This window comes from Ascaphus truei, chromosome 4 (genome assembly GCF_040206685.1).
Source record: "Ascaphus truei isolate aAscTru1 chromosome 4, aAscTru1.hap1, whole genome shotgun sequence".
Classification (NCBI taxonomy): Eukaryota; Metazoa; Chordata; class Amphibia; order Anura; family Ascaphidae; genus Ascaphus; species Ascaphus truei.
This window is the reverse complement of record NC_134486.1, coordinates 122,861,713-122,889,599: the sequence shown is the minus strand read 5'-3', so window position 1 is coordinate 122,889,599 and position 27,887 is coordinate 122,861,713. Positions and strand designations below refer to the sequence as shown.

Genomic DNA, 27,887 nt, shown 5'->3' with positions numbered 1-27,887 from the left:
GTTCAATATTTACACATGTAAATGTAAAACTTATGTTATTGTTATATATAGTTGCCCCTGGAGGACATGTGTCACCTGAGATGGAACAAGTGTCTTCACCTGGGTCAGCCAGCTCAACACTACTAGAAGGTGAGTGTATCATTTGCTGGCCATATAATATGTGCTCTTCTATATGTTATGTTGTCATGTGCATTATTTGTTTTGCACATCTTCTTTAAATAGGATTACTTAGTGTCAGTGAAAATTAAGTGTAAGGCAACATGTATTGTGTTAGTGATGTTAATTATCATGTAGGACTTCTGAGTTTAGAGCAACTTTTCATTCATTCATATTTCATACTGAGTCCAAACATTATTCGTAAGTCAAGGTAGTTTTTAATGAGGTTATAAAACGTATGCTAACATGTTAGGTGTTACTTAGGACACAGTACAATTACATAGTAACACAGCATACATTAACATGCCATTTAATAATGTGTACATTTCTTTTTAGAACATCATGGTGATGAGGATGATGAGTATGATGAGGATGACGCCACAGAAGAGACTGAAATACAATCATGTGACCATGAAGAGGTGCCAATAGAAACTGTTGTACCGCCAAATCGTCCATCAACTTCCACATACGATGCAATTGTAGCTTCAGAGGGAAAAATAGTGGACGCAGAAAATCGTCGCCATTCAGACATGATGACAGTGCTGGAAAGGATGATTGGACTGCAGGAAGAAACAGTATCACAATTGGCACATCTCCACAGAGTCTTCATTGAAGTGCCTAAACAGTTGCAAAAAATCAACACCTCATTCGAAGCATTAGTTGTTCAGCAAACACAAGCTAATTACTGGAGAATGACTAATGTACCACAATTCAACACCTCCCAGCCAGGATCTGTTCATGCAGGTCAGTTTTCACCACATTCATCTGATATTCATTCACCAGGCCCAAATGTTACCGGTCAAGTAGCAGACATTGCTGTGCAGGTTCCTGATGACATCCTACCGCTGCCATCTGTACAAATTCAGCAGCAGACACCGACAAAGGAGGCGACAAAAACAAAACAAGACATACATGAAACAGACCAACCATCACTTGTGCAGTGTCTACCAACTTGCTCACATGTGTCACTGGGCACAAGCCCTGTCCGTGAACAGTCACTACCCAAAAGCCCTGTAGGTGAATCGCTGCCCAAAAGCCCTGTAGGTGAGTCGCTGCCCAAAAGCCCTGTAGGTGAATCGCTGCCCAAAAGCCCTGTAGGTGAATCACTGCCCAAAAGCCCTGTAGGTGAGTCACTGGCCACAAGCCCTGTAGGTGAGTCACTGGCCACAAGCCCCGTAGGTGAACAGTCACTGGCCACAAGCCCTGCCCGTGAAGTGCCAGAGGCCACTCAAAGTGGCTCTGTTGTGCCTAAAGTTGGTGGCAAAAGAAAAAGGAAAATTCAAGAGACAACAAGCAGGCCTGTTACTCGCTCGCAAAAGGAACAAAAAAAATAAATGTTATAATTCAGAAAATATGTGTTTGGCCTTGTTTTGTTGACTTCAGATTATCTAATTACTATTGTATGTATGCTGAAGACTGTGTTGTTTCCAAACTTTCAACTATGTTCTTGTACACGTGAAGTTTTGGAAATGTTAACACTCATAATTAATTGTGTTATAAATATTTATGTTGTAATCGTCTGTTCAGTAATGGTCCACCAGGAGCCAGTTGCTAAGTTTAGAGAAGCTGCCATTGACTTTGCAGCAAAACATTGCATTTGGGTGTGTTAATTGATGTAAGAATTGCATATGCATATTAGTCACATGCAATTATTAAAACACCTAAGTAAGTGCAAACATCTTTCTTGTACGTGTACAGCAGGATTATGTGTAAATTATTACTTACCTTTGCCTTGCTTGGCCATTGTAATTTTGTCCTTTAATCAGTTGTGTGTTCGTTTCTATAACATCTCAGAATGTATAATAATATATATACACACACACACACACACACTGAGTGAGTGTGAGTGTGAGTGTGAGTGTGTGAGTGTGTATATATATATATATGTATATATATATGTATATATATATGTATATATATATGTGTGTATATATATGTGTGTATATATATGTGTGTATATATATGTGTGTATATATATGTGTGTATATATATGTGTGTATATATATGTGTGTATATATATGTGTGTATATATATGTATATATGTGTATATATATATATATATATATATATATATATATATATATATATATATATATATATATATATATATAGTACTATATAAACTGGTATACACAAACTAATACACTTCATGCTTCCTTGTGAAAGCACACTATTTTAATAATACAGGCCTAATGTTTGAGAAATATCCTAAGTATGAGACTCTAACAGTATTGTGCTTAAACAAATGTTTATTACTTCATTCAATCATGTTTCTCACCATTTAAATAGGTTTCATACAAGGTATACTTAATGCCATCAATGTTGTGTGTACTCCTGCAATATAAAAAAAAAAAAAATATTATATATAAATATATATATATTTTTATAAGAGATATATTTATATATATATATATATATATATATATATATATATATATATATATATATATACACACGTATTTAAACTCATGCAGACAGGGAGTTAACCAGACTTTCACATACACACAGAAATGTAAGCGGGGAAAAAACATTTCTTTTTGCAGGTGTGTTTTTACTGATATGCCTGGCTAAGAAATATTTTCACACACTGGTCTTTGTTAGTTTTCAACAAAACACTATGTGAACGCATTCACAGTCTAGGGATGTTTTTCACAAACGAGATAAAAGAAGGAGAAATGTTTCTCCCACAGTCCCATATCACGAACCACAACTGTTAACTCAATTAGACAAACAAATCCAATTGGCGTTTGAAATAAGGAGTCAAAGTAGTTACTTTTGTTGACCTTGACAAGGAAAAACAGGAGTTTGTTAGCCATTCAGCACATTCATTTTGATGAGCAAATAACACAGACCTGCACACAGCTTTTGTGCTACTCAGACATGGCTGATGAATTCGTTAACAATATTAATCCCCTTTTAGGGTATAAGTACATGATCTGTGAAGCCATCTTGAGCAGTCGCGGACAGAAAGCAAGCACACGCCAAATCGATGATTTCATTCGAGCAAAATATCCTTATTACCAAGACCGTAAGCATGCACGGAATTTTAATTCCTCAATAAGATTCACTTTATCAAGTAATGACTTTTTTGAACGTGACCAGGATAAGCTACAACACACCTATGGTTTCTGGAAGATTGCCCCGGAAAAACAATTTCTCCTGAAAGACGGCACTTATATTGTCGTGAAAGGCATATTTATTCCTAATGGCAATAGCAATGTATCCGCTACTACTGATCCGTTTGAATCGATACGTGCTGCAATATCTGCAGCCTCCATTCCTGAAACCCACATTGTACAAGAACAAAAGTACTATGATTATGTACCAAGCCTTTCAGCTGAAATTGCATTGGAATGGGAACCGGAAGAAATGAACCTACCTCCCGACCAATTATTTGAAGAAAGCAGTGGCGATTCCTATGAGCGCATCCTGGAGGAGATATGTGCCATACTGGATTCAGCGGTTGGGTTAAGCGTGGATGAAAATGGCTTGCATTTCTGGAGCGACCAGTTGCAGCCAGGCGAAGAGTTAATTCTAGAAGAATGGTAAATATAACAATCGTTATGCGTTGACTCTGCGTTTAAATTTTTTTTTTTTTTGTAACCACCATTTTCACTTTCAATGCGTGGATACAGCGTAACATTGCAGACTGCATAACATGTAGCGATCACAAACAAATTGTTTCCTAATACAATATAGTAGGACCTGAAAGAGTAGTACACATTGCTGACGGAATAAATATACGTACTTTCCTATCCCTTTAAACATATTAGCAACATTTTACCATTACTCTAACACATACCTGTTTTGTTATCATGCAACATCTACAACATTGAAAACCGGGTCCACCACGTATGACGTGGGACCCTTGTCATGGGCCAAGGCGTCCTTAAAAAGGATTAGTGATGTAAGTCCCGCCCCCAAGCGACGTGCGCGCCTCAAAGCCTATTGGCTGTCATGTTTTGTTATAGTAACGGTAACTGCAGTGTGTGATGCGTGCGGCTCAGTGTTTGTAGGCGTACCCTGGGCGTTAGCCGAATGTTAATTGAGTGGGAGGAGTGTTAGCGTGCGTTTCACGCTGGCTTAACATGACGTCACACGTATTGCATTTGTGCATTGTGTTATCGGCCGTGCTTTCTGTTCAAACACGTCTGTTTAAAAAGAATACAGATGTACTCGTTTAGAACGAATGTAGTTTCGTCTTCATTGTATTTGAAATAAAGATGTTATGTTTACTGGTATTTTCAACATGTATTGAACGCACAACGTACGCTTTGTTTTGCGCATGCGCTAACAGTTAGTGGAGCCAAGCGTGAAGTGCGTGCGCACACAAAGATGTGCGCGCACATCTTTCAGTATACAGGCAACGTTCACTTCTTATACATAGTTATGCCTGCTACAAATTTAAAGAAACATTACATACTGATGAACAGTTTTACTTCTAACATATAAGTGACTGACGTGTGTATCTACACAATCATATAGAGCTGCGTAACGCGTTGTCACGGATGCATATCTAGTAAGGTGCCATCTTTGACCATCATGTGTTTGCTGTATTTCAGAGATGTCGGGGAAGATACAATCGGATCAATGTATGATTTCAGAAGAGTCTACCTTTATATGAGATGATTGTGAGGAGGAGCCACCGACTACTATACTACATATGGAACTAATTTTATATTGCTTGCAGCGCTTATTAACAAACAATTAAAAATGTGATACCCTTATGCCTATATTGCATAAACACTTAATTAACATAATGATGTTGCAAAAGAGTGCCTCATGAATTTTTATTGAGTGTTCTTTAATGACTACTAACATTTTATGACATGGTGTGTTTTATATATAACAACCATTCCCACTCTGCTAACACATTTGTGTATTATAATATGTAATGGAACGTATGACTGTCGAAACTATGTAACAATAATAATAATAATATGAGCATGTTCATGTATAGGGCTGCTAGTTGTACGCAGCGATTTACAGACACATGTTTCAGCCTGAGGTCCCTGGCCCGTGGAACGTACAAATGTTTTTTTGCCGCATGAGGCACAGGGAGATAAAGTGACTTGGCCAAGGTCACAAGGAGCCCACACCGGGAATTGAACCAGACTCCCCTGCTTCAAACTATCAGTGCCAGTGTGTGTCTTTACTCACTGAGCCACTCCTTCTCCCAATGTAAAGGACACTTACAACCAAGTAGCCATTTATTTTTAAAATCTCTTGTTACATGGGTATGTAGATAAAATGGTTTGGGACTGTAGCAAATAATGTTACTGGCCAGATGTTATGGTCCCCTCCAATGCATGATGTTCTGAATATGACATCACCATCATGTTATGAAGTACGTTTCTGTGTATATTTCATTAACCTAACTAACTATAGTTTACTGTGTTTATTAATCGTTTAGAAATACATAGTATAGTCAATATGATGATATAAGCTACCATAATAAAGCTGGTGTTATCATTTGTCGGTGTTATACATGGATCCTACACCAATTGATAGAGACACAAACAGTTGTCTTAAAACGTGTGTCTATGCTAGTGATGAATGTGCTCCCGTAAGTAAACAAATAAGTACAGTTATCCCCTTTTCTCCAACCACCTCTATATTACATTAATGGAAATTATAAGGAAACATACATAAAATGTGATGAAATGTGAGTAATCATTTTGTAATACAATGCACATGAAAGCTCAAGAGTAGCTAAATGCATATACATGATACAGAAAGTACATATATGTAACATTTGTGTTTAAACCAATATGTTGGGTTTTTAGTTCCAATAATTATAGGAAGATTGAGGTAGCCACATCTTATGAGAGATGTCAGCAAATATACATACCATGATCAGTCATACTGGAGATATACCTATAATGCAAAGGAACAATATATAAATTGCAAACATTGACATGCCATCTTCAGTACCGTAAACAACACAGCAAAGTGTGTATTTGGTGTTAAATGTACAACACCATGTATATTTCATGACATTCAAAATGTAAATCAGCCTGGTGTACACATCATATGGATGTACATGTTACACTGCACCAATAACATTGTATGTAAGCATACTAGAAGCATGAATGATTATGGGCATAATATGTGTTTTGTCTTAGCATAAGGAATAACACAATGCTAAAATATTATTGCTTTGTTACCCAAGTTGTATTCACATACACACAACTAAAGTACAATTGAAGAGGGATTATATAACCTGTGCAACAATAACATACCGGTGCCACATCCCTTTGTGCACACAGCAGAGAAAAGAAAGGTGTGCAACCCATATTCATCTGTGTCCTAACAGAAGGTTATATAAAGAAACATTATTGTTAATATAACATAATTAAACTATAAAAGTAGTACTAGGAACATATGAGTTTGTACTTACAAGAAAAAAATGAATTGATGAGATTCTGTCGTGTCTGGCCACCACTGGCTGTTTGTTCATTTTCAGCAGCTACATGGGTGGGATGCTCGTCTACCAAAGCCTCAGCTAGGTCTGACTGTACATTGTGCCTGAGTGCAACATTGTGCAAAATGCAACAGGCAAGGATAATATCAGACACTTTTTGAGGCTTGTATAGAAGAGCCCCACCAGTTCTGTCCAGACACCTAAACCTGGTCTTGAGTAGGCCAAATGTCCTCTCTATAACAGATCTTGTAGATATATGGGCTGCATTGTACCTGTCCTCTGCTTCAGTTTGAGGGTTTAGCACCGGAGTCAAGAGCCACGGCCTAATTCCGTATCCTGAGTCACCTATAATGAATGGAGCACACATAAGCTGACATTAGTGATCAAATTGTACAATGCCAACATTCCTAAATCAACATGTGTTTTGTGTTAGAACATGTAAATATGTACTCACCCAGCAGCCAACCAGGTTCAAAATGTCCCTCTTCGAACGCATGGAAGACTGAAGAGTTCCTCAGGATAGAGGAATCGTGACTGGAACCAGGGAACTTGGGTACCACATGCATTATCCTCATCGTGGCATCACATACCACCTGTACATTGAGTGAATGGTAGTGCTTCCGATTGCGGTACACATGCTCACTCTGACTAGGTGCAATCAAAGCAACATGTGTGCAATCGATTGCACCCAGCACAGATGGTATCCCTGCTATATTATAAAAGCCAGTCCTGACTTCCAGCCACTCTGTTGCCTCTGTAGGAAAATGAATATAATTCCTAGCGCGTCTATTGAGTGCATAGAGAAACTGGGTCAAGGCCCGCGAGAATGTAGATTGCGAGACCCCGCCCACTATGCCCACAGTTGTCTGGTATGACGCGGAAGCAAGATAATGTAATGAGCACAGCATTTTAACAAGCCCAGGGACTGCACGACCTCTGGCTGTGAAAAAATCTAAATCCCCCCTTATCTCCTCATAAAGAGCTAAGATTGCTGCTGAACTCAAACGATAGCGACTTACAATCTCCTCCTCACTCATCCCATCTAACAGGGTTCTCTCCCTGTACAGACGCGGACGAGGCACAAGTTGTCTCCTCTGTCTTCTCCTCTGATCTCCTGTCCCTCTACCTGTCCCTCGGCCTGTCCCTCTCCCTGTCCCTGTCGTATCCGCGTCACTGTCACTGTCCCTCGGTGTGTCCCTACCTTGCCCTATATGATTCTCTTGATCATCAAGCATGTCATAGAAAAGAATGTTCCTGCGTCTCCTAAACATTCGCAACATTTTGAAATGAGTAGCTGTGAATGAGCAGGTAATGTGCGTCCTTTAAATAGGTATGTGATGATGTCAGGTGACATAGTAAAATGCAAGGTGTTACATTAACATAATAAAGTACTTCTGTGGCAAGCTGTGTGCACTTGTTGTTCTAAGTATTTGTTGTGTGTATTCTGCAGGGAATGATGATATTTGGCAATGATGTGACGTGAAGCTTTGTACAAAGATTGCTTGCAAATAAATAGTTGCATGTGCAATGCATGTAACACTTGTGAACGCAAGAGTCAGTCATGTAATGAGACAAAAAGGCTGAGATTGACGTGGGAAAAGTTTTGTGTAACATGTGTAATTATCCATGTTATTGTGACATGTTGGCAACAATGAATAGTCGTGTGCATATGCATGCATTTGTGTAAGGAGGATAGTTGGTATAGAATGAGTTTACAAGGTGTCCCAATGATGAATTACTGTACATGTGTGTATAAGTTAGGTTGAAGTGCTTGTAATGCAACGGTTACAATGTAAACATGCAATGTGATTGAGCGTCCAATAAGTGACGTCATGAAAATAGGGAGGACCCAAAAGTATATGTAAACATGAGAATACAGATGTACATGAACGTTTAAAGATGCGTGTCACATTACAAGCATTGTGTAATGTAAAGGAAGATGAATATACTGTGTATGTGTGACATGTGTGACATGTGTGACATCATGTAAATAATTGTCGCTGAGTTGAGTAAAATGTGTGATATGATGTGAGGTTCTCCTTTAAGAGTGTAGTATAGTATTTTCCCTTGGCACATCATCACATGATGAGTAATGTGACCCGCAAATGCTGAAAACATGTAAAAGTAGAATGTTATGCAAATAAGACACATCAGCTGTGACACAATGCAGGGAATGCCCCCACACTGTAATGCAAATCCCCCTTGTATTGTGAGCAATGAAACGTAAACAGTACTATACTGTTATACGTCCCCGCTCCATTGACTTCCATTGATGTACAGAAGATGTTTTTTTTCTAAGTGCCGTTCCGGCAGCCTTAGCGATCGTTCTCCCGTCCAAACTGCCAACTTTAGTTGGCGGGAGAAATCGGCCATAACATCTCAATTTCGTAGTGCCGATCAGCCCCGATAAGCTGTTTTTTTGTTGTTGAATCCAGCCGATTTAAAAAAGTGGCGATCAGTGTCGAAAACAGGCTTATCGGCAGGCGACTGGCCATAACCAAATTATCGGCTCCGAAACCTGGCGATATGAAGCACTTATCGGCGCTTACTGAATCTCAAACCCAATTTTGGCTATAACATGGCCATATTTCCCTTATCAACGCTTACTGCATGAGGCCCTAAGTGCTGTCAATGGTGCGTTCTTATAGTGTAGCTCAGTTGGCACATGATTCCTGTTGGCACATAACTAAAAAGTGTTCTTAAATTAAAAACAGCCATTAGTACAACTCTTAATTGGCCGCCAATATAAGTCAGGTGTAATTTAACATGTGGGTGCCCATGGTGAGCTAATTTACAATTATTCGTCAGTGACCCGTTTTGCTTCACTGCATACACGGTATAGTGTTTTGCGCTTATTTTTATAAATCAGGATCTTATTTTTACCAGGTGCAAACCACCATATGTTGCCTGTGCAATGAGTTTATGCTACGACTCCACTGTCATTAGCCAACTCTAAGTGGGTCCCCTTGTTTTGAATCAAGAGCCCATGTTTTCTATCAAGAGGTCATGCTCTGCAGCTGGAGGATGGCAGATTAAGGGTAACGGTGTGGAAGTACTTCTGCACCAAAAAGGTGGTGGATTCATGGAACAGTTGAAATAGAAGCTAATACAGTAAGGGAATTTAAAAAATGTTTGGGATAGCCATAAGAAAAGAAAGAAGAAAGAAAGACAAAGGATCAAACAGAGTGTAACAGGGTGGATCCCCTGTCAGATAATGAGACAGGAAACCTGTTTACATAGCCTGATATAGCACTGAAAAGGTTCATTCTAAAGCAGTGTGCCTTAATTAATCTTTTCGGCTGCTTGATTAGCAGACTTTAAAGGCCCTGCAATAGTGACTGAACAGCTCTCTCTGACCAAGGAAGCTGATTGCACCAGGACCGCACGAGGGACCACGCTGCACAACAGTCAGACCCCCTGGGCTGCTCTGGAGGATACCTGTGCCTTGGACTTTCCAATCCTTTACCGGCAGGAGGAAGCCGGGGCCCAGAATGTACAGTAAACTTTACCCACACTGAACTCTGATTTATTGTAAGTAAGGGGCTTAGCCCTCAGACTCACAGATAGGGACTAAAGGTCTGATGTTAGTCGGAGCTCCTTTCGGAGATAGTTATGTTTATTTCGTTTTATCCTTATATGCTGTTGTTAAAGCTTTGAAAGAAATAAAAGTTAAATTTGTTTTTCAAAAGCAGTCTTCTTTTGTCATCTCTGCACACATCTCCTGCACAGGGTATGAGATTTTGAAACTAGCATGAAAATAGGCAGACTAGATGGACCAAGTGGTTCTTTTCTGCTATCAATATGACTTTTCTTTGACAATAAAAATTCTATAGCCTGCATTTATCATGTGGGGGAGTAGCAATCCAAGTCCCAGGCTAATTAATTAATCACAGCTGCTCTCTGCCTTTAAATGTTAAAGACTTCCCAGCATCCTTTGCTAGCTGGAGAAATCAGAATCCACCATATTTTATACAGTACTCTCTTCTCCTGATGGGGTAATTCTATTTCTAGATTTTTTTTACCCAAAAATTACCCAGGTGACTGCTTTGAAAATATATAGAATAAAGACACATAGTATTGACCTGCACATGCTCTGCCCTTCACTTTCTTTGATAGGTAGGAAAAGTCAAGGGATGGACATTTTTTTTTTTACAAAGGAAAGGTGTACATGGATATACCAAATAAGTAAACATGGGAAAGATCCACGCAGACATTGGGGTGCAATTATTAGAGTCATGAAGGAATGTATCCCCCCCCCCCTTATGAGACATCATTGGATAATGTTTGTCACGGGAGACCAGGTACTTTTTACACCATTTATATAATACTGGAATCATTCATTAGGCAAAACAAGATAGTAAAATAAATTGTGTTTATTTTGGGAAACCCACGTACAACAAGAAGAGATACACAAGAAACAGTTCAAAATACACTTACTGGGGGTCTGGGGGAAAAAAATCTAGGCTTTCCTAGGTGCAGGGCGCCCACTTGGGTGAGCTCACCCTGACCGGGATATACACCCGGTTCTCCTGGTCCTCTTTTCGGCTTCAGTTCCCATCCGTGACCACTATGTTCTAAAATGAGAACTTGGTCCTCGCGTCTGACTTAGTCTTTTGCGAGGCAAACTTATCAGGCTTCAAAACGAAGCCAGTTGCTCTGCTATTTTGAACAGAGCAACTTTGAAAAGCCCGCCCTAGTTTCATCGACTCAAGTCATTGGTTGCGCACTCTTGCTCTCTTGGTCAGCACCTTACATACACTCCGCCGGGCTATCCCCAGAACGGAGGGGGAAGGAGCAGCCAATCGGAACATGGGAATTCCTCCTGGCCAGCCAATAGGAAGAGGGGCTCGTCCCTCGGCTGAGGTCAGAGGAGTAGGCGTGCCAAGCTGGCTCGAAAAGCCGGGTGAGCGGGAAAAAATATTTTGGTCAAGGTGAGAAGACTCTATGGCTGCATTCTCTCTGGCTAACTCATTGTCACCTGTGGGGCCGGCTCCACAAAGTCTGGCAACTACAAAAGGTGTCCCCACGGGGTGCCCTTTTTAGTCCGTACCTGAAAATTTGCCTTTCCTCGCCCACCAAACGTTTTCACACCTCTGGACATCTTCTCCCCTTTGAACTACGGACTCTATGCAGACTTGCTAGCACGTTAACTAGATGCCCTGGCAGACTGCATAGAGCCTTATAATAAATGTGTCAAACATTGGAAAACATATTTTAATACATGGGGGACCTTGAGGAGACTCATGACTGTAAGGGACTTAGGACCTAGATATCGGGGCTCGAAAACCACGAGTTTGGGGAATGCTGGAAAGCCACTGCAAATCATGCCTGCTCGCCGGGTAGAATTAAGGTACTACCAATAGCTCCGGCCCCAGAATTCCTGCAAACAAAATAATTGTATTCTTACCCCAATAACCCACCTAAAACTTACACACAGCAAGTTCCATGAGTCTGGGACAACAGGAACATGGAAAGTGGAAAAATCAGGGACACCTTAACTTTTCATGTGAAGATACCTGGCCCCTGGCTTAGAGGTGCTAGATAGCTGCCAGGTACCCATAGGACCCAAGGGCAACCAGACGTCTTAACCTTTATTATGAAGCCTGGTTACCCTTGCCTGTCACAATGTTTCACTGGGGTTTTTTGTTTGCCTTCCTCTGGATCAAACTACTCTAAATGCAAATATATAATATGTATCTGTCGTCTAAATTTAGCATATGTTGAAGTTGATGGACATACAGGTATGGCTTTTTTCAAGCTCATCTACTGTGGTATGTAACTATGCAACAATCATAATTTTTTTTTTAATTGGCTTCTTTTCATGTAGGCATATTACTTTATATATGTGATGTGGAAATAGATTATGTCTCAAAAACTGATTAAATTGACGTAGCTGCCTTTCTTATGCTTCTTCTATCTGCTATTGAACTCCAACGTGTTCATGCTGTTGTGAGGTGTTAAGCAGCACCTCTTTATTACCTCTTCATCTGGCATGGTCTTGGTCTATTTTTCTGAGAAGATTGCCTTGATAGCGCCTGGAAAAAAAAGCAACAATTGCAGCAAAGGTTGCCAAAAAAAAGTCTAGGAATTGTGAGATCTTGTAGTATACAGTAGCTATGTTTACACCTGGTCCCAGTTGACAAAATAAAAAAAGTGTTCTTAAATTAAGAACAGCCATTAATAAAGACACAGTATTCTGAATAAATTGACCTGGCTGTCTATATATCCAACTGTACTGACAATCTTCTTCTACCTGATATTGTTTAAAAATAGAAAGGCAAACAACACCTATTGGTAGGGCACATATCAGCAAAATGAGGTCTGAGCAAAGCTGTCTCAATGACTAAATCCTGCTACTTCTCTTGAATGCATTTGGGCAAGCATTTAATACACAGGGACATAATTAGTTCTACATGTCATAAATGACATTAACAGACAGGATAGGAAAAACTGCGACTCATTTTTTTTTAACTCGAGGTTGACAGATGGAACACACTGTTTCCAAGACAGCTTCCAATTTCTCTCTTCATACTTGCAGAAAAGGATCCTGTTCTTACTGTTTATCAAATAAATAAATAAATAATTTCTAAAAGCTTGTTTTTACTGAGCTATTCCACTTATTGTTACGAGGCTTTTTATGATAAAGAATGTTACAAAAAAGACTAGCAACTCCAAAGTTGTATTAAATCGACTAACACTTTATTTTTTCCCACGTTTCGGTCCAATGGAAAAGACCTTTCTCAAGGATGAATGTCTATTCCGTGGTACAGAAACGTTGGGGTTTGGGGGGGGGGGGAGAGGGGGGAGCGTTAATCGCCTTATACAACTTTTGAGTGATGTTTTTTTTAGCACTTAATCTTGGAGTCCTTCCAAGAGTTTCAGTACCTGCAAGTATTGTCAGAGTAATATTTGAGTTCAAGTATATTCTTTTTCAAAGAATATAGAGTACCATCCTCATAGTGCTAGTTTTAAAAACCAGTTACAGGGGACTGATGACACTAGAGCTGCAGAAACTGATCGTGGATATACTGGACTTTCCTGAGTTAATAGTGTCAGAAGGGGGTTCGAGCTGGGTTGACAAAAGGGATAAAAACCAGTGGGAGTAAGGAACCTTTTAAAAACAATAACCTTCATTATGGAAAAGTCCAAACAAACAACTTCTCCTGACAGGAAGATACCATGATCCTGCCTAACAGGGGGCACAATCTTACATTGCTATGGTTGTGATCCAAGAGAGTCCAAGAGAGTCTTTACCGGGGACTGCACAAAGTAAACCCTTCAGGGACTCGTAGGTCAGGGCTGTCTTCTCCTGACGTTTGCTCTGTCCAAGACACAATACACTCCTTTTGTTAGTACTCGACTGCATAACCTGGATTTGACTTCAGGACATGTAAAGTACTGTAATTGGTTTCTCTATCTTGTATGTACACCCAAGTTATTCCTAGTTCAATACTAGGGAACCTGTTATTTATATATCTTCCGTTCTAACTCCTCTAACAGGGAAATAATCTAGGGCAGGGAAGGCAAGTAAAGCTCTTTAGTACCAACACAACTGCTACAGAAGGTATATCAGGAATGAAATGCCATTTGATAATGCTACCTAATGATGATTTGTTAAACACGTGGGTAAAAACTCATTCAGTAAAAGGGGTAAAAACCCAGGGTTAAGCAATGAGATGGAGCGTCTGACATCCCCACCTTCAAAGAGTTTTCTGTGGCTGCGATACTTATTACTGAAAATATTTTCTTTACTCCAAATTAGTTACAAGCCAAAAGAAAAAAGCAGAACAATATTAAGCAATTCACTGGCAGGGAGACACTTTGATTCACAAATTAATTGCCACGCCAGCCTATCTGTCCCCTACTCATTCTTCATTAAGACTGGACAGGCAGAGAGAGCAGAAGTGACAGTAGAGGCACCTTAAGGAACTGTCTCCCATGCCTGTCTTTTCTATGTCTCACACTGAGCACCTACAGATGTACCTCTCTTACACTATTCCGTCAATTATCTCACAATGACCCCCAATGTTTTACAGTGACACAAACACACCAATATCTAAACTAAACTGGCATTGTTTGCCTCATACTCCTGTACCCTACAATATTTTCAATAATTTGCTGCTAAACTAATTTAACTGCCTAAATATTCCTAATTTGACTTTCCTTGCATTCTTTTGCTGGCTTCCTATGAATTTCTGTGTCACTCCTGAAAACCATTTGGACTGCTTTCATACTAACTCCTTCCCGACCTTTGAAAGTTTCTTCCTCTAGGGAGAAGGAGTGGCTCAGTGAGTAAAAGACTCTGACTGGCACTGAGAGTTTGAAGCGGGGGAGCCTGGTTCAATTCCCGGTGTTGGCTCCTTGTGACCTTGGGCAAGTCACTTTATCTCCCTGTGCCTCATGCACCAAAAACATAGATTGTAAGCTCCACGGGGCTGGGTCCTGTGCCTGCAAAATGTCTTTGTAAAGCACTACGTATAACTAGCAGCGCTATACAAAAACATGCTATTATTATTATTATCCTCATTTCCTTCTCTCTCCATCTTCAAGAACTCACTGATATAACACAACTATATTTTACACTGCTCTATCCAGATGCATTTACTCATTTCCTTAGCCAGTCTCTATGAACCAATTGAGTTACAGATATAGCCAGATAACACCTCATAGTTGCAAAAAAAATTTTTATTAAATGATGCCCAGTGTGTTATTGCACTAGCCTGGTAAGGTCCTATATCTAAAATTTCCACAAGTATAGATACAATCTGGAAAGTTCTAAACACAGAGAAACTTACTGCGTAGATCAAAAACACAACTGATAAATTTGATAAAATGTGGTCTCCATGGATAGAAAAAAACAGGCATACACAGTTCGACAGAACTTTAATACTCTAACCAGGATTGCCCTGAAGCAGATTAGACTAGAATATTTGCTAAAAAATGCAAAATAAGATTTGTGAGGCGCTTCTAATAGAGGTGCAATATTATAATTAAACCTTTTTAAAAAAAGTGCTTTTATATAAATGTGTAAATATTGTGAATAGTGAATAAATAAATAAATAAATAAGTGAACTTCGCAGCTCAAATAAGTGAACTTCGCAGCTCAACCCTTAAGGAGAAGATCCAATTACTCCTGTCGTTGATTGTAGAAAGAAGCTTGTGGGGAGCGCAGGTGTCACCATATGTGAGAAAAAAATGAAAAAATATAGTGTAGTATGTTCTACAGAAAAAACAGCTCAATGAATCACAATTGGGGACTCACAATTTTTCAATAGAATACCAGCAATGAATATGTTGTGTGGAAGGCATGCTCAATATGAAATATCAGGCTTTAGCAGGATAGGCCCTCAATGAAAGAGATGACACACTTAGTGCAACATTGCATGTTCAGTGTATATTTATATTTCAAGGCAATAAGTATTGCACTTACATTCTGCACTATGTGCATAGACACATAAGAAATATGATGCGCAGCTCTCGTGTTCACCCCCAACCCCGCTCCCGAGATCGTGTCGCGTCACTTCCGGTTAGCCTGTCACGTCACTTCCGGTTGCGATCGATCGCAGAATTAGAACCAACGGTTCAGGGGGGTGCTGGATACACTCGTAGACTGCTGCAGTTCAACTCTACGCGTTTCGCTTGCTTCCAAGCTTCGTCAGGAGTTGAACTCCAGCAGTCTATGAGTGTATCCAGCACCCCCTGACCCGTTGGTTCTAATTCTGCGATCGATCGCAACCGGAAGTGTCGTGACGTGCTAACCGGAAGTGACGCGACGCGATCTCGGGAGCGGGGTTGGCGGTGAACACGAGAGCTGCGCATCATATTTTTTATGTGTCTACAATATGCACATAGTGCAGAATGTAAGTTCAATACTTATTGCCTTGAAATATATATATACACTGAACATGCAATGTTGCACTAAGTGTGTCATCTCTTTCATTGAGGGCCTATCCTGCTGAAGCCTGATATTTCATATTGAGCATGCCTTCCACACAACATATTCATTGCTGGTATTCTATTGAAAAATTGTGAGTCCCCAATTGTGATTCATTGAGCTGTTTTTACTATAGAACATAATACACTATATTTTTTAATTTTTCCCCCACATATGGTGACTTTTGCGCTCCCCACAAGCTTCTTTCTAGAATATTTGCTGCCTGGTTAGATACGAGCCTTATAGGAACTGGTATGTTCTCGGCTGAGAGGCACATGGTATCTACCCCTCCTAGGTTATTTAAATTCCAGGTCTTTTCCTTATATATGCTCTGTACCCCACACTCCGCTTCCCCTTCCAACTCCCAAATTGTTTTTTAAATTCTTTCAGACATGCAGTCAGATATTGTTTATATGTGTAACAATTGAACAAAAATAGAATATTATAGGCAGGAAGGTATGTTTGTAATATATTCCAATATGTTCAAAATGGTATTATACGGTGACTGTTATCCTTTCCCCTTTAATTTTTTTGTACCCCCGTTTAATTTTTTTGTACCCCCGTTTAATGTTTTTGTACCCCCGTTTAATGTTTTTGTACCCCCGTTTAATGTTTTTGTTTGATTTCATTTTTGTTTAAAAAAATAAAATAAATAAAAGCAAAAAAAAAAAAAAAGAAGATGCCCAGCAGCACGTCATTTTATAAGCATTAACTTTAGATTCACTGACACCACATCGCATGTCGCAGTAAATGACGTGCCAGCTTCGACGTAGAATGTTGCACTAATGGTTGCAATAATGTTGACTACATGTAGAGATGTACATGTCTGTCTTTCAATGTATCACTTGCTGCTTTCTGCAAACATTTATTTTTATGCTTGATGCACTTGTCCCAGTATAGTATTATATTTCCCGGTATCGTGTCATCATCTATGCATATATCTCTGTACTCAATTGTTGCTATATAAAGATATACGTCCATTCATACAAATTCTAACAATGTGCCTTCATGACTTTTGTAACTTTCTAATTGGCATCTTCGTTGCACCTCAAAAGTCACACTCCTCCCCTTCTCTGGGTATTACTTTAGTGGGCTCCCATGGTATCCTGGAGGGGAGTCTCCAGAATTGTGCTGCATGGGGAGAGCCATGCTGCTGGGGCAGCAAGGTTATATAGGTTATCGTCTCTTTTGTAGACACTTAAGTTAGATAAGTATAGGGAAGCAAGTAAATGTATAGAAAAATGGGTAGCGACTAGGTGACAGAGATGGAGTGAAAGAGGATAGTACTGTAAAATTACATTTAAAGTACATACAGCACTAACTGGAAAAGCCACACATAAAGAAGAGACAGAGACATACTGACCCCAGTTATTCAAAAAGGAACTTTATTGATTAGATAAATAAAGACAGAAATAGAGACAGCAAAGCTGAAAGGATCAGAGACTTGCTGCTTTCCAACTGCTGCGTGGTGGCGTTCAATCGAGGAGGATTCTGCAATTGCATGGCCACACCAGGAGATCCATCTGCTTCCAGCCGACACCCATGCATTCAGGCATCAAGGAGCTTCATAATAAAAACATTGCTGGACTCAATCCAATCCAATCAGAGGTAAATTGAGCTGCAGTCAACATCATCAACAAATACTACTTAATTTCAGCAAACTCACATTTACGTTAGTGGATGCTTAAAAGGCTGCACACCTGCTAACAACCAAAAACACAGTGTTAGACCTGCTAAGTCCTGGCCAGATGAAACAACCTTCATCCTCAGTTGGACAAAAAGATTTAAAAGGATAGTTTGGAAATGATTAGATATTAGAGAGTTTGCCGCTACAGCCCTTAGGGGGAATATGTACCATTATGTAAGGCCGTAAGGAACATTTTAATAATACCCTTTGCTAATGCAAGAGAGTTAGATAAATACAGAAAGTGGAAATAATATTCAAGTACAATTGTATTTATAATCCACCTACAGATGTAGCAGATGTTATTGTACCTGTTATACCGATGCAATCATGCTATATAATGCACATGTCATCGCATCGCCATTGAAAACAATAGTAACGTTCAATTTCTACTTAACGCACCCATTATTTTTCTCCTCAAACTCGTGTTAATAATAATGTGAAGAGTAAAGGATGCAGGAATAAGTAAGAGTAAGGAAACGGATACACCACACCACCATCATCCTTTCCATATATGTCTACCAATCTCCCCAGCAAGATTATATAAATGCTAGCAATAATCAGCACACTCTGTAGTCTTAGGGCCTCATGCAGTAAGCGGCGGAAAGGCAATTCTCGCCACTTTCCCGCCTAAAAAGCCTATCCGTATTCAGAAAGGGGCCAGAAAGTGGCGAGGTTAAAAAAAAACGCCAGTTTGGCTGGAGGTTTTTTTGTTTCCGCCGGTGGCGGGGCGAGAAGGCACTTTCCGCCTAAAAATCCAACTTTTTCCGCCACGCTGTATTCTAGTAGAGGCGAGTAGCTAAGCGGAGCTATTCGCCTCTCTAGAATACCGTTTTGCTGGCGGATCAGCCACGCAAGAAAAAGATGGCAAGTTGCTGCTCAGAGGCAGCGGATGAGTGGCGGATCGGCACTTAGAAAAAATTCAGGCCTTTTTCCTGGCTGGGATTGATGCCGGGGGTCTCCGGAGCTGATACCATTAATATCAGCACCGGACCCCCCCGGCATGCATCCGAGGCAGGAAAAATGCATTTAATGCCCACTTCATTACCTTAGCGGTTAACCGGTAATGAAGCAGCATTAATGTATTTTAATAATATTGTGCGGGAGCAGGGGGCCCCCTGAGCTGAACCGCATTTATTTGTGGCTCAGAGACCCTCTGCTTCCCGAGTTACAGGCCCCGGTTTGGGGCATCGGTTACAGTGTGGCCGCCATGTTTGTTGCGGGCACTTAGCGTATGGGACGCTATAAACATGGCGGCGACACTGCCCATCCGATCACACATACCGGGGCCTGCAACTCGGGAAGCAGGGGGTCCCTGGTCCACAAAGTGCTGCGGTTCAGCTCGGGGGACCCCCTGCTCACTGTACAGTATTATTAAATAAATATTCATGCTGCTTCGCTACCGTAGCAGATACCCTGTAAGGTAAGGAATGAGTCTTTATTGATATGTGTGTTTTACTCATAGTGTAGATGTGCAGAGGGTCTCCGGCACTGAAGCGCTTTTGTTTTAGGTCCGGGGACCCCCTGCTCCCCTAGATACAGGCCCCTTTAGGGGGTGCCGGTATCCCTCTACTTTGTTTACATGCCGCGGTCACGTGATCGGGACCTTTAAATGAAGAGGGATACCGGCACCTCATAAAGGGGCCTGTATCTCGGGAAGCAGGGGGTCCCCCGACCTGAAACCAAAGCGGTTCAGCTCCGGAGACCCCCTGCACATGTACACTATGAATAAAAGTTGTTTTAAAAATTATTTTTATTTTGCTGATGTTTGCGCCGAGAGAGCAGCGGATGTCTCTCGGCTGCAAACACAACTCGGCAGGGGACGGCTTCTCGGCAGTTTCTCACCAGGCAGCCGTCCCGCCACCGGTTACACGCCATTTCATCAAATGGTGGTGGCTAATTCATTCGCCAGGGATTCGCCCCTTACAGCATACAGCCAGTTTAACACGCCAAAACATGGCTAATTGCTAAACTGGCTAATGCTTTTTTCCACCGCTTACTGCATGAGGCCCTTAGTCTCTTCTTTCCTTACTGTGCTGACATAGGATTACTATGCTATCTTGCCATTCTATTCTGCATTACTGAAAGTTTCCTCTTATGGCCATAAAGGGGCATGGGCTCTTGCCCTTTTTGTTTTATTTTAATAAATGCAACAGTTGCTTAACTTTAAGGCAATGAGGTGAGGGAAGAGCATAGGACCAGCTCTGGAGGCCTCAATCCCTAGAGTTTGAGTCCTGGGACCATCACAAGGCTGGGAACCATGTGTATGCAGAGTATGCAATGTATGCTGATTGTTGCTGTTAGACAATAAAGAAAGTTCCAGTTTATAAAATATACTCCTGCCTCTGAGTGCAATCTATCAGGGGGAGTATCAGAGGGTTCACCTGAAGGGATTGCCTCCGGCACTCCGGGAGCCTGCAGAGGTTTGAGGCGCTGAGCCAACGAGAGAAGGACTAAACATCACCCCAAAAGCCTATCCTGTCTTCCCCATACCACTGGTGGAAAGCTCAGCATCCTGTGAACCAGCAGGTACCCAGCACTACACACCCTGTAATAGGTAGATCTCCCAGAGGGTGGGGGAAACACCTTAACATATACTGTAGGTCTCTCTAGAAGCCATACTACAACATCTAATTTTCCACACTAAGTAATTAATTACGGTGCAATATTGCCAATTCAAGTCAATGGTAGATTTTGTGCACCTTAATGAATTACCTCCAGAGCACATACTGTCTGTTAGTTTCCTATATGCTTTATACCAGTGATTCACAAGAAGGGGTACTGGAACCTCAACGGGTTTCGTGAGGTGTTTCCAAGGGGTTCGCCACCCAAATATATGTTATGGTGGATTCCAGGCAGTATAGTGGGTTCCTGAGTCTGTGTGGGGACTGCACACTTAGTAAGGCCCCAAAGGACCTTAGCATAGGTGGTATAGCTACCAATTACAGCACGATCTTCCCACAATGATTTGCATCCACAGCATGGGCATTGTGGGGCATGACTTTGGCAGCTCCTGCAGTAATCTGCACACACTGAGGTGCAGTTTGGGGTCTTGTTAAGTGTGTGTTCACCCCAGGAGCGCAGGACACTATTCTGCCTCGAATCAGTTAAACAGTTTTGTTATCAACAGTCTGATGAATAGGCAATAAGATGTATTAATTATGGGTTTAGGGAACAAATATTTTGTAGCAGGGGGTGCACAATGTTAATAAGGATGGGAACCACTTATTATACTGTACCCATGCTTCTGTTTTAACAGCTTGGGCCACAAGAGGGTGCCCCATTCACAGCCATGTATATTATCATCCTTCCAGTCTCCACCCTGTAACAAACCTCCTCCCTATATGTAAATACTGTACAGTACCTGCATGTGAATGAACTCTTGGTGTGTATGCTAATTACTGAATCAATTTATAGTTTGAAAACACTGTTTAAACATGATTGTACCTTAATTTTTCATCAGCAAAAGAAACAAACTGCTAATGTGCCAGCAGCAGATGTTAGCAAGGCTACACAAATTAGCTTTTTCCCATAACAATCTAGAAGCCTGTTTCATTTGGGCAGGGGGAAATGAAGGAGTCCCCTCATGTAATCTTTTGAAGGAATGAAGGCTAATGAAAGCAAGTGAATTCAGACTGATAAGAACATACAGTAGTCTGTACAGCAGTGCACTTGCACACTGCGTAATAAAAACCTTATCTCCTCTCAGGAAGCCTGTTGTTTTCCTGAGATATTGTTTTTAAAAAAACAAACTACAAAATCACAATGGATACTGAAAACTTCTTCCTTTTAAAGAGACAAAGAAAACCAGGGGTTTGTTTTTTTTCGAACTGTAATTCTCGCAGTGCATATTTTTTTTTTAAATGCCGTAAGCGCATGCATAAAGATTATGAAATATTCTTTGTTTAATATTTAAATGGACATTTTTCAAAGCAGAATGAATTGTGGGATGTTATTCTTTTCGGAAGGTATTCCAAGATTTCTGCATGTCCGTTTCCTTAGTAGGGATCTTATTTTGAAATGCATTATTTTGATTCTGAACATGCAGAAATATGCAGAATTGTTCTCTAGGACTTATAATAGAAGAAATTAGGATTTAATTCTATGGTTCACATGTTAGTATGTATCAAGTTCTGCACCTTCATGTGTTTATTTTCCCCGTTCATTACGTCTGTCAGTTTCTAGATGGCTAGAAGCATATGTTATTTGGTTGGAGATTTGATTGCTTATATAGCTTGAGTCTCCCTCCCCCTGTCCCTTCCCCTAGTCCTTCGTCTCCCTCTCCCCCTGCCCCTTTTCCCCCCCTCTCTTCTCCCCTTCCCCCTCTCTCCCTGCCCCTTTCCCACTCCCCCTTCTCCCCTTCCCCATCCTCCCCTTCCTCCTCTCCCTCTCCTTTCCCCCTCTCCCTCTCCCACTCCCCCTCCCCCTTCAGAATTATATCAGTTTTTCCTTAATAAGAGACTGTCAAAAATTCCCAACAGGTCAAAGTTCAACAGGAGACTGTTAGTAAATGTTAAAAATAAACATAGTGGAAGTTCAGTAGGCCAAGAATAAGAAAAGCTTACAGTTACTATCGTATATAACTATATGCTACACTTACATTATATAACCCATTACTTTATTCCCTACTTATCTCCCACGGTGGAAATTATTACATAGAAAAGAACTGCTTTTAGAGGAATTTGTTTGTCTAAGACACAGGTACAAAGTAGAGCTCTACTCACATGTTCACAATGCAATTCTCCATATTGACCTGAAACATTGTTTCTCCTCTGTTCTTGGCTGTTACAATACATGAAGAATTGCATTGTGAACTTGTGAGTAGAGATGTTCTTTGTACCTCTGTCCTAGAGGAGACCTGCATTTTGAGGAATTTGTTTGTCTATGTTGTATTGGCTGCACAAGCTGGATTCTCCTCGCCTGGAACTGTTCCCCCGCACTTTGGAACTGGAAATTATTACATGGCACAGAAGGAGCTCGAGAATCATTTAGCAGACTAAAAAAGGCCAGTAATAGCATTAAATTGATTCTACTATTTCTTATCAATGTTAACAAAAGCAGCTTCTGGCTATCCTCTTCCCACAATAAGAGATGAAGAATAAATGTTTGAGGAGCAGAGCAAGCAAAACAAACCAAAAACATTAACCAAAGCAGATCTGAGTCACACAAAATAGTGGAAATCTTCCTGCTAAGCGTACAGTGGCGGCAATGCGCGTGCAATGCGCGGGGTGACGCGGCTTGTGCCGCGCGTCACTGTGGCGCCGGTGTCACGTGGCGCGCCCGCTTCCCCGGCTTCCCCGACATCCCCTGAAGGTTGAAGCGGGGTAAGCGGGCTTACGGGGAAGATGCAGGGGCAGAAGGGGCAGAGCAGGAGCAGTCAGGGGGTTGGGAGGGGAGAGGAAGATGCGGGCGAGGGGAGGGGAGTGCAGGGAAGAGATGCAGCTGGCGCGCGGCCAAGTTCGGCGCCAGCCGAACTAAGCCCCTGGAAATTACGGGCAAATGTTAGAATTAAAGTGGCCGCAGCAGTATCTGTGCATTTTAGACTATACACCACCCAGACATAACCTAACACATAATATAATTTCAAAGTCATGCTACATGATGTAAAATAAGTAGAAGACATTTTTTATTGTGAGCAGAACAACAATTAATTCTAGTGCTGGATCAAAAGAACTATTATTAAACTCGATGGACATGTTTTTTTCAACTACTATATTCTACTACAGTATGTTACTGCACTGCCCCATAGCTAAGCTCAAACCTGGATCTCAATTGGCTGTCAGATACAAAATTATTGTATATTATATTCAGATGTGCATTCAAATTGCATACTAACTGCTTTCATTATATCCTTCTATTTCTTCTTTATTTATTATACTTATTATTTTGCCAGTGCATACCTGTCGGAACATTACAAATGGGGTATTCCAGGAATCTTACAAAAATCTTAGGGGTATACATACAGACGTAGCAAGACTTAATGTCTACAGTGCCATGACCGCTCAAGATCATGAGACCGTGGTGGTCGCAGCACCGACATATTGATGCTGCGGGGAATCCCATTCAGAAGCATGGACCACCGCAGTGCGATCGTGACAGTCACAGTCCCTAGCGCCGTTGATTTTGCTTGTACGCCTGCAGTAAGTTTTACTACAGTGGCGGCCGAGCTGAGTCTTCAGCGGCCGCCACCGCAATGTGCGGGCAGACTCCGGGCAGATGTGGCTGGTGACACGCAGCTGGTGATGCGTGACGCGCGTCACTGTGGCGCCGGTCACACGTTCCGGCGGCATCCCCGGGTAAGGGGACATGGGACAGGGGAATGGAGGGGAGATGCAGGAAGAGGGGGAGCAGAGGCAGCCAGGGGGTTGCTTGGGGAGGGGAAGACGCGCAAAGCTGCCGAGCAGAGGTGGAGCAGCCAAGCAGCCAGGGGGTCGCGAGGGGAGGGGAAGATGCGGCTGAGCGCAGCCAAGTTCGGCGCCAGCCAAAAAAAGCCCCGGAACATTACGGGCATTTGTGAGATTGAAGTTGGCCGCAGCAGTACATCTGTTTCAATGAGAAAAGTTTTTTGGGATGCACTGCTCCATTTTTGGGGCAGAGCTGCAGCATATTTAAGAGCAGTTTCTTACATTTGATGCAGAATATTAGAATTATGCCACTTCAGATATGGTCGATTTTTTTGGGGCACATAAAATGCAAAAAGAGTAGTACAGTGGCGACACGTTTAATTCTTAGTTGGCTAGTTCCGCAAGCCGGGAGATTTCCCGGCTTGCTAGCCAAATCCCCTCGGCGTGCCGCACGTCACCGATGCGCGGTCACGCTTCATTGGGTGCCTGCGCCCCATGCGCGCGTGCCCAGGGCTCCCAGAGGGAGCCCTGGTGTCCCGCGATGTGGGGGACGGCGGGGGGGGGTTCCGGGGGACCCGGCGGACCTGGAGAGGGGAGGGGGAAGCCCCAATCGGAGGACCGCTCCTCCGAGGCTTCGGCGCGCGCACGGGACACCCCGGCGCACGCCCGGTTACTGTCGCGGCCGAGACCGGGTAAAGGTAAGAATAAACTCGGCCGCGACAGTACACAAGAGAGACGTAGACTGTAGTACATCTTATTATAATCTGTGCACCATGTAACTCCCCCCAAATCCTTCTACTGACACCCCATGGGGCATGCTATGGCATACGTGATATAATTGAAGCAAAATGCTTTGATACACTGGCGACACACTTTATTCGAGCTCGGCTAGTCCCACGAATTCGGGTATACCCGGGTGTATTGAGGTTTGTGACTGTTTTCTGCCCGAGTGCATTGGGTTATTTTCCAGGCAGGGATTGAAGCATTTTATTCCCGCTGGCTGCAATACTGCACAGTATATATATATATACTGCATTACAATTCATGAATTTATGCCATCTGGTAGACACGCGAAGCATTGCAGCCTATTAAATCCTAATCATTATCATTTAACAGATCAGCCGCCTGTCAGCCAGGCATGAACCCAGGCTGGGAAGGCAAACGCAACGGGGCTTGTCAGAGGTGAGGAGCGGCGCATTCCAGGTATCTGCCAGGTACATACTGGGTATTTGCTCGAATAAAGTGTGTCGGTGCAGTACATAAGCGCAGGGTGAAATGCTCTGGTTATGCTTTAGAATTTCCTTGATACATAAACCTCATAGCTATTAGAAAAAGTAAGTGCAAATTTATAGTACTGTAAACATTTATTGCATACAACGAATGTATTTGCTTGTACTTTAGGAATGGACTTGCCATTTCAAAGCAATTTTCCTTGTGTCTTTGGCACTGACAAGATTAATATACATAGAAATCCAAAGAACACACCATTTTAATAAATAAAGTACACAAGAAAATGCATGATTCTATGTAAATGGCAAGGGTGACACACCGCACACGTTTTGTTTATTGCCATGAAACTAGAATAAAAGGGAACAGAAGAAACATTAGCAATAAGACTAATGTTAGCAATATAATTTTAAAATGAAAAAAAAAAAAAAAGTAATTAGTTTCATAAAATGTACCTATCATAGGTAAGTTAGATTAGTGAGAACTGAAACACATCTTTCTGGTAACCATTGTATTATACGCATAGCACAAACAAACGTTGTTTACTCCAATTAGTTAATTACATTGATTAAAAAATAGAAGTCGATAGGAACCGGTGCTTCAGAGGTTAATTGTATCCTTGTAATCAATTAAAGCATCCCATGCAGCAACTTCAGCGAGTGTTAAGTAGTAAATCAGCATCCCATAGCAAAGGTTAAGGAACTACCTTGTGCTAGCTAGCACATATTTATAGAACACACTGTAACCCATTCAAAGCTGACATGCAGCATATATATTGAAATAACTCACTCAGTAAGGTCCATGGTTTTCTCTATGAGGTCCATGATGCAGGTTTCCAACAGCGTACTGATTCTGCCCATGAAATGGATACACAAAAATAGAAATGGGGCAGAGCACTGCCAACAAATTTGAGGAGGCCAATATAGATATAGCCTTTGTACCCCTTGGGTACTGAAACTACACATGCTGCTTTACCTGTGTGGCTAACAGTAGGCCCGAGCCTCCACCACTGGGAGCCAGGGATACCCTTATGCACGGTGCAGTGCCTCCACCGATAAGGGATCCCAGCGTGGTGGGAGTATTCCCTCACTGGAACCAACATACTCAGTAAATACACACGTTTGGATAAGAACAGTATTAACTAATGTAACATGGCCTTCTGGCAGTTACTTCTTGTTCTGGGCTTTTCCTCTGTCAGTCCTGTTAGAATAGGCAGTGGAAAGGTTAATTCCTTCAAAAAGCCTGTTTGTGTATTCAGCTTTGAATATGTAGCCATATTCAAGGGTGGGCTTTGCAACATGAGGTATGTCAATCAGAGGGGTGGATATTGGTTGGAACACCTCCTGCTGTGTGTGGGACAATCTGTATCCAGCTTTGTCTTGTAATGATTCAAAGTTAGAGACACTCCCCTGAGATGTCCAAATTGGCACACACCTAAATTAAGTTATCAGTTAGTGAGATCTGTTAGAAAATAAGTTATTGAGTTTCTCTCCCTCCTACCCCCACCTGGGTAAGGATGGGGGGGGGGGGGAATTATGCTGCTAAGACCAGGATGACAGAGAATGCTGAGCAGGGCCTAGGCATGCAGAGAGAGACAATGATATGTATCATGCTGTATGCTGCTCTGCTGAATAAAGACCAACAGAAAAGAGATGCTGCTGTGTGGACTCCCTGTCTTTGGTGAATGAGATGTGTCAGTGGGGGTCCCTCCTCTGCAGACCCAGAGGATCCCTACTGGCTGGAGGCACTGCTACCACCCAGAGAAGATCCAATCCAGGTAACCTGTCTCAACCCCTGTCCCTGTCTTGGGCCCTTCGCCCAACACCGTGGAGCCTCAGCCCTCCTGTTAGCCAGCAGGTCACAGCACCAAGACCCTGAGCGTAACCTGAGAAGGAGGGTACCCCCCAATCTCACGTGGGGGGGGGGGGAAGGGGGTTACAGTTGGAGGCGCTGCTGAGAGGAGGACTGCATCCCAGGACAGGACAGGTTTTACCAACGGGACATGTTTTCATTGACAGTGGACCATGCAGCAGTGTTGGGACTCTTGAATGCAGTACAGAGCAGCAAAATGACTTTCAGTGAGGGAACCTCTCCTTGAAGCTTCCCCAGGGAGGGGGT

The 27,887-nt window shown here is 41.8% G+C and overlaps 1 protein-coding gene across 1 annotated transcript; it reads left to right on the top strand.

Annotated features, from left to right (window-relative positions):
- LOC142492290 (uncharacterized) lies at nt 1–27,867 on the top strand. Its single transcript, XM_075594961.1, has 3 exons — nt 1–129; nt 493–1,200; nt 27,788–27,867. The coding sequence occupies exons 1-3, from the start codon at nt 33–35 to the stop codon at nt 27,865–27,867; spliced, it is 885 nt and encodes a 294-aa protein (XP_075451076.1). The 5' UTR covers nt 1–32.
- Nucleotides 27,868–27,887: the final 20 nt, after the last annotated feature.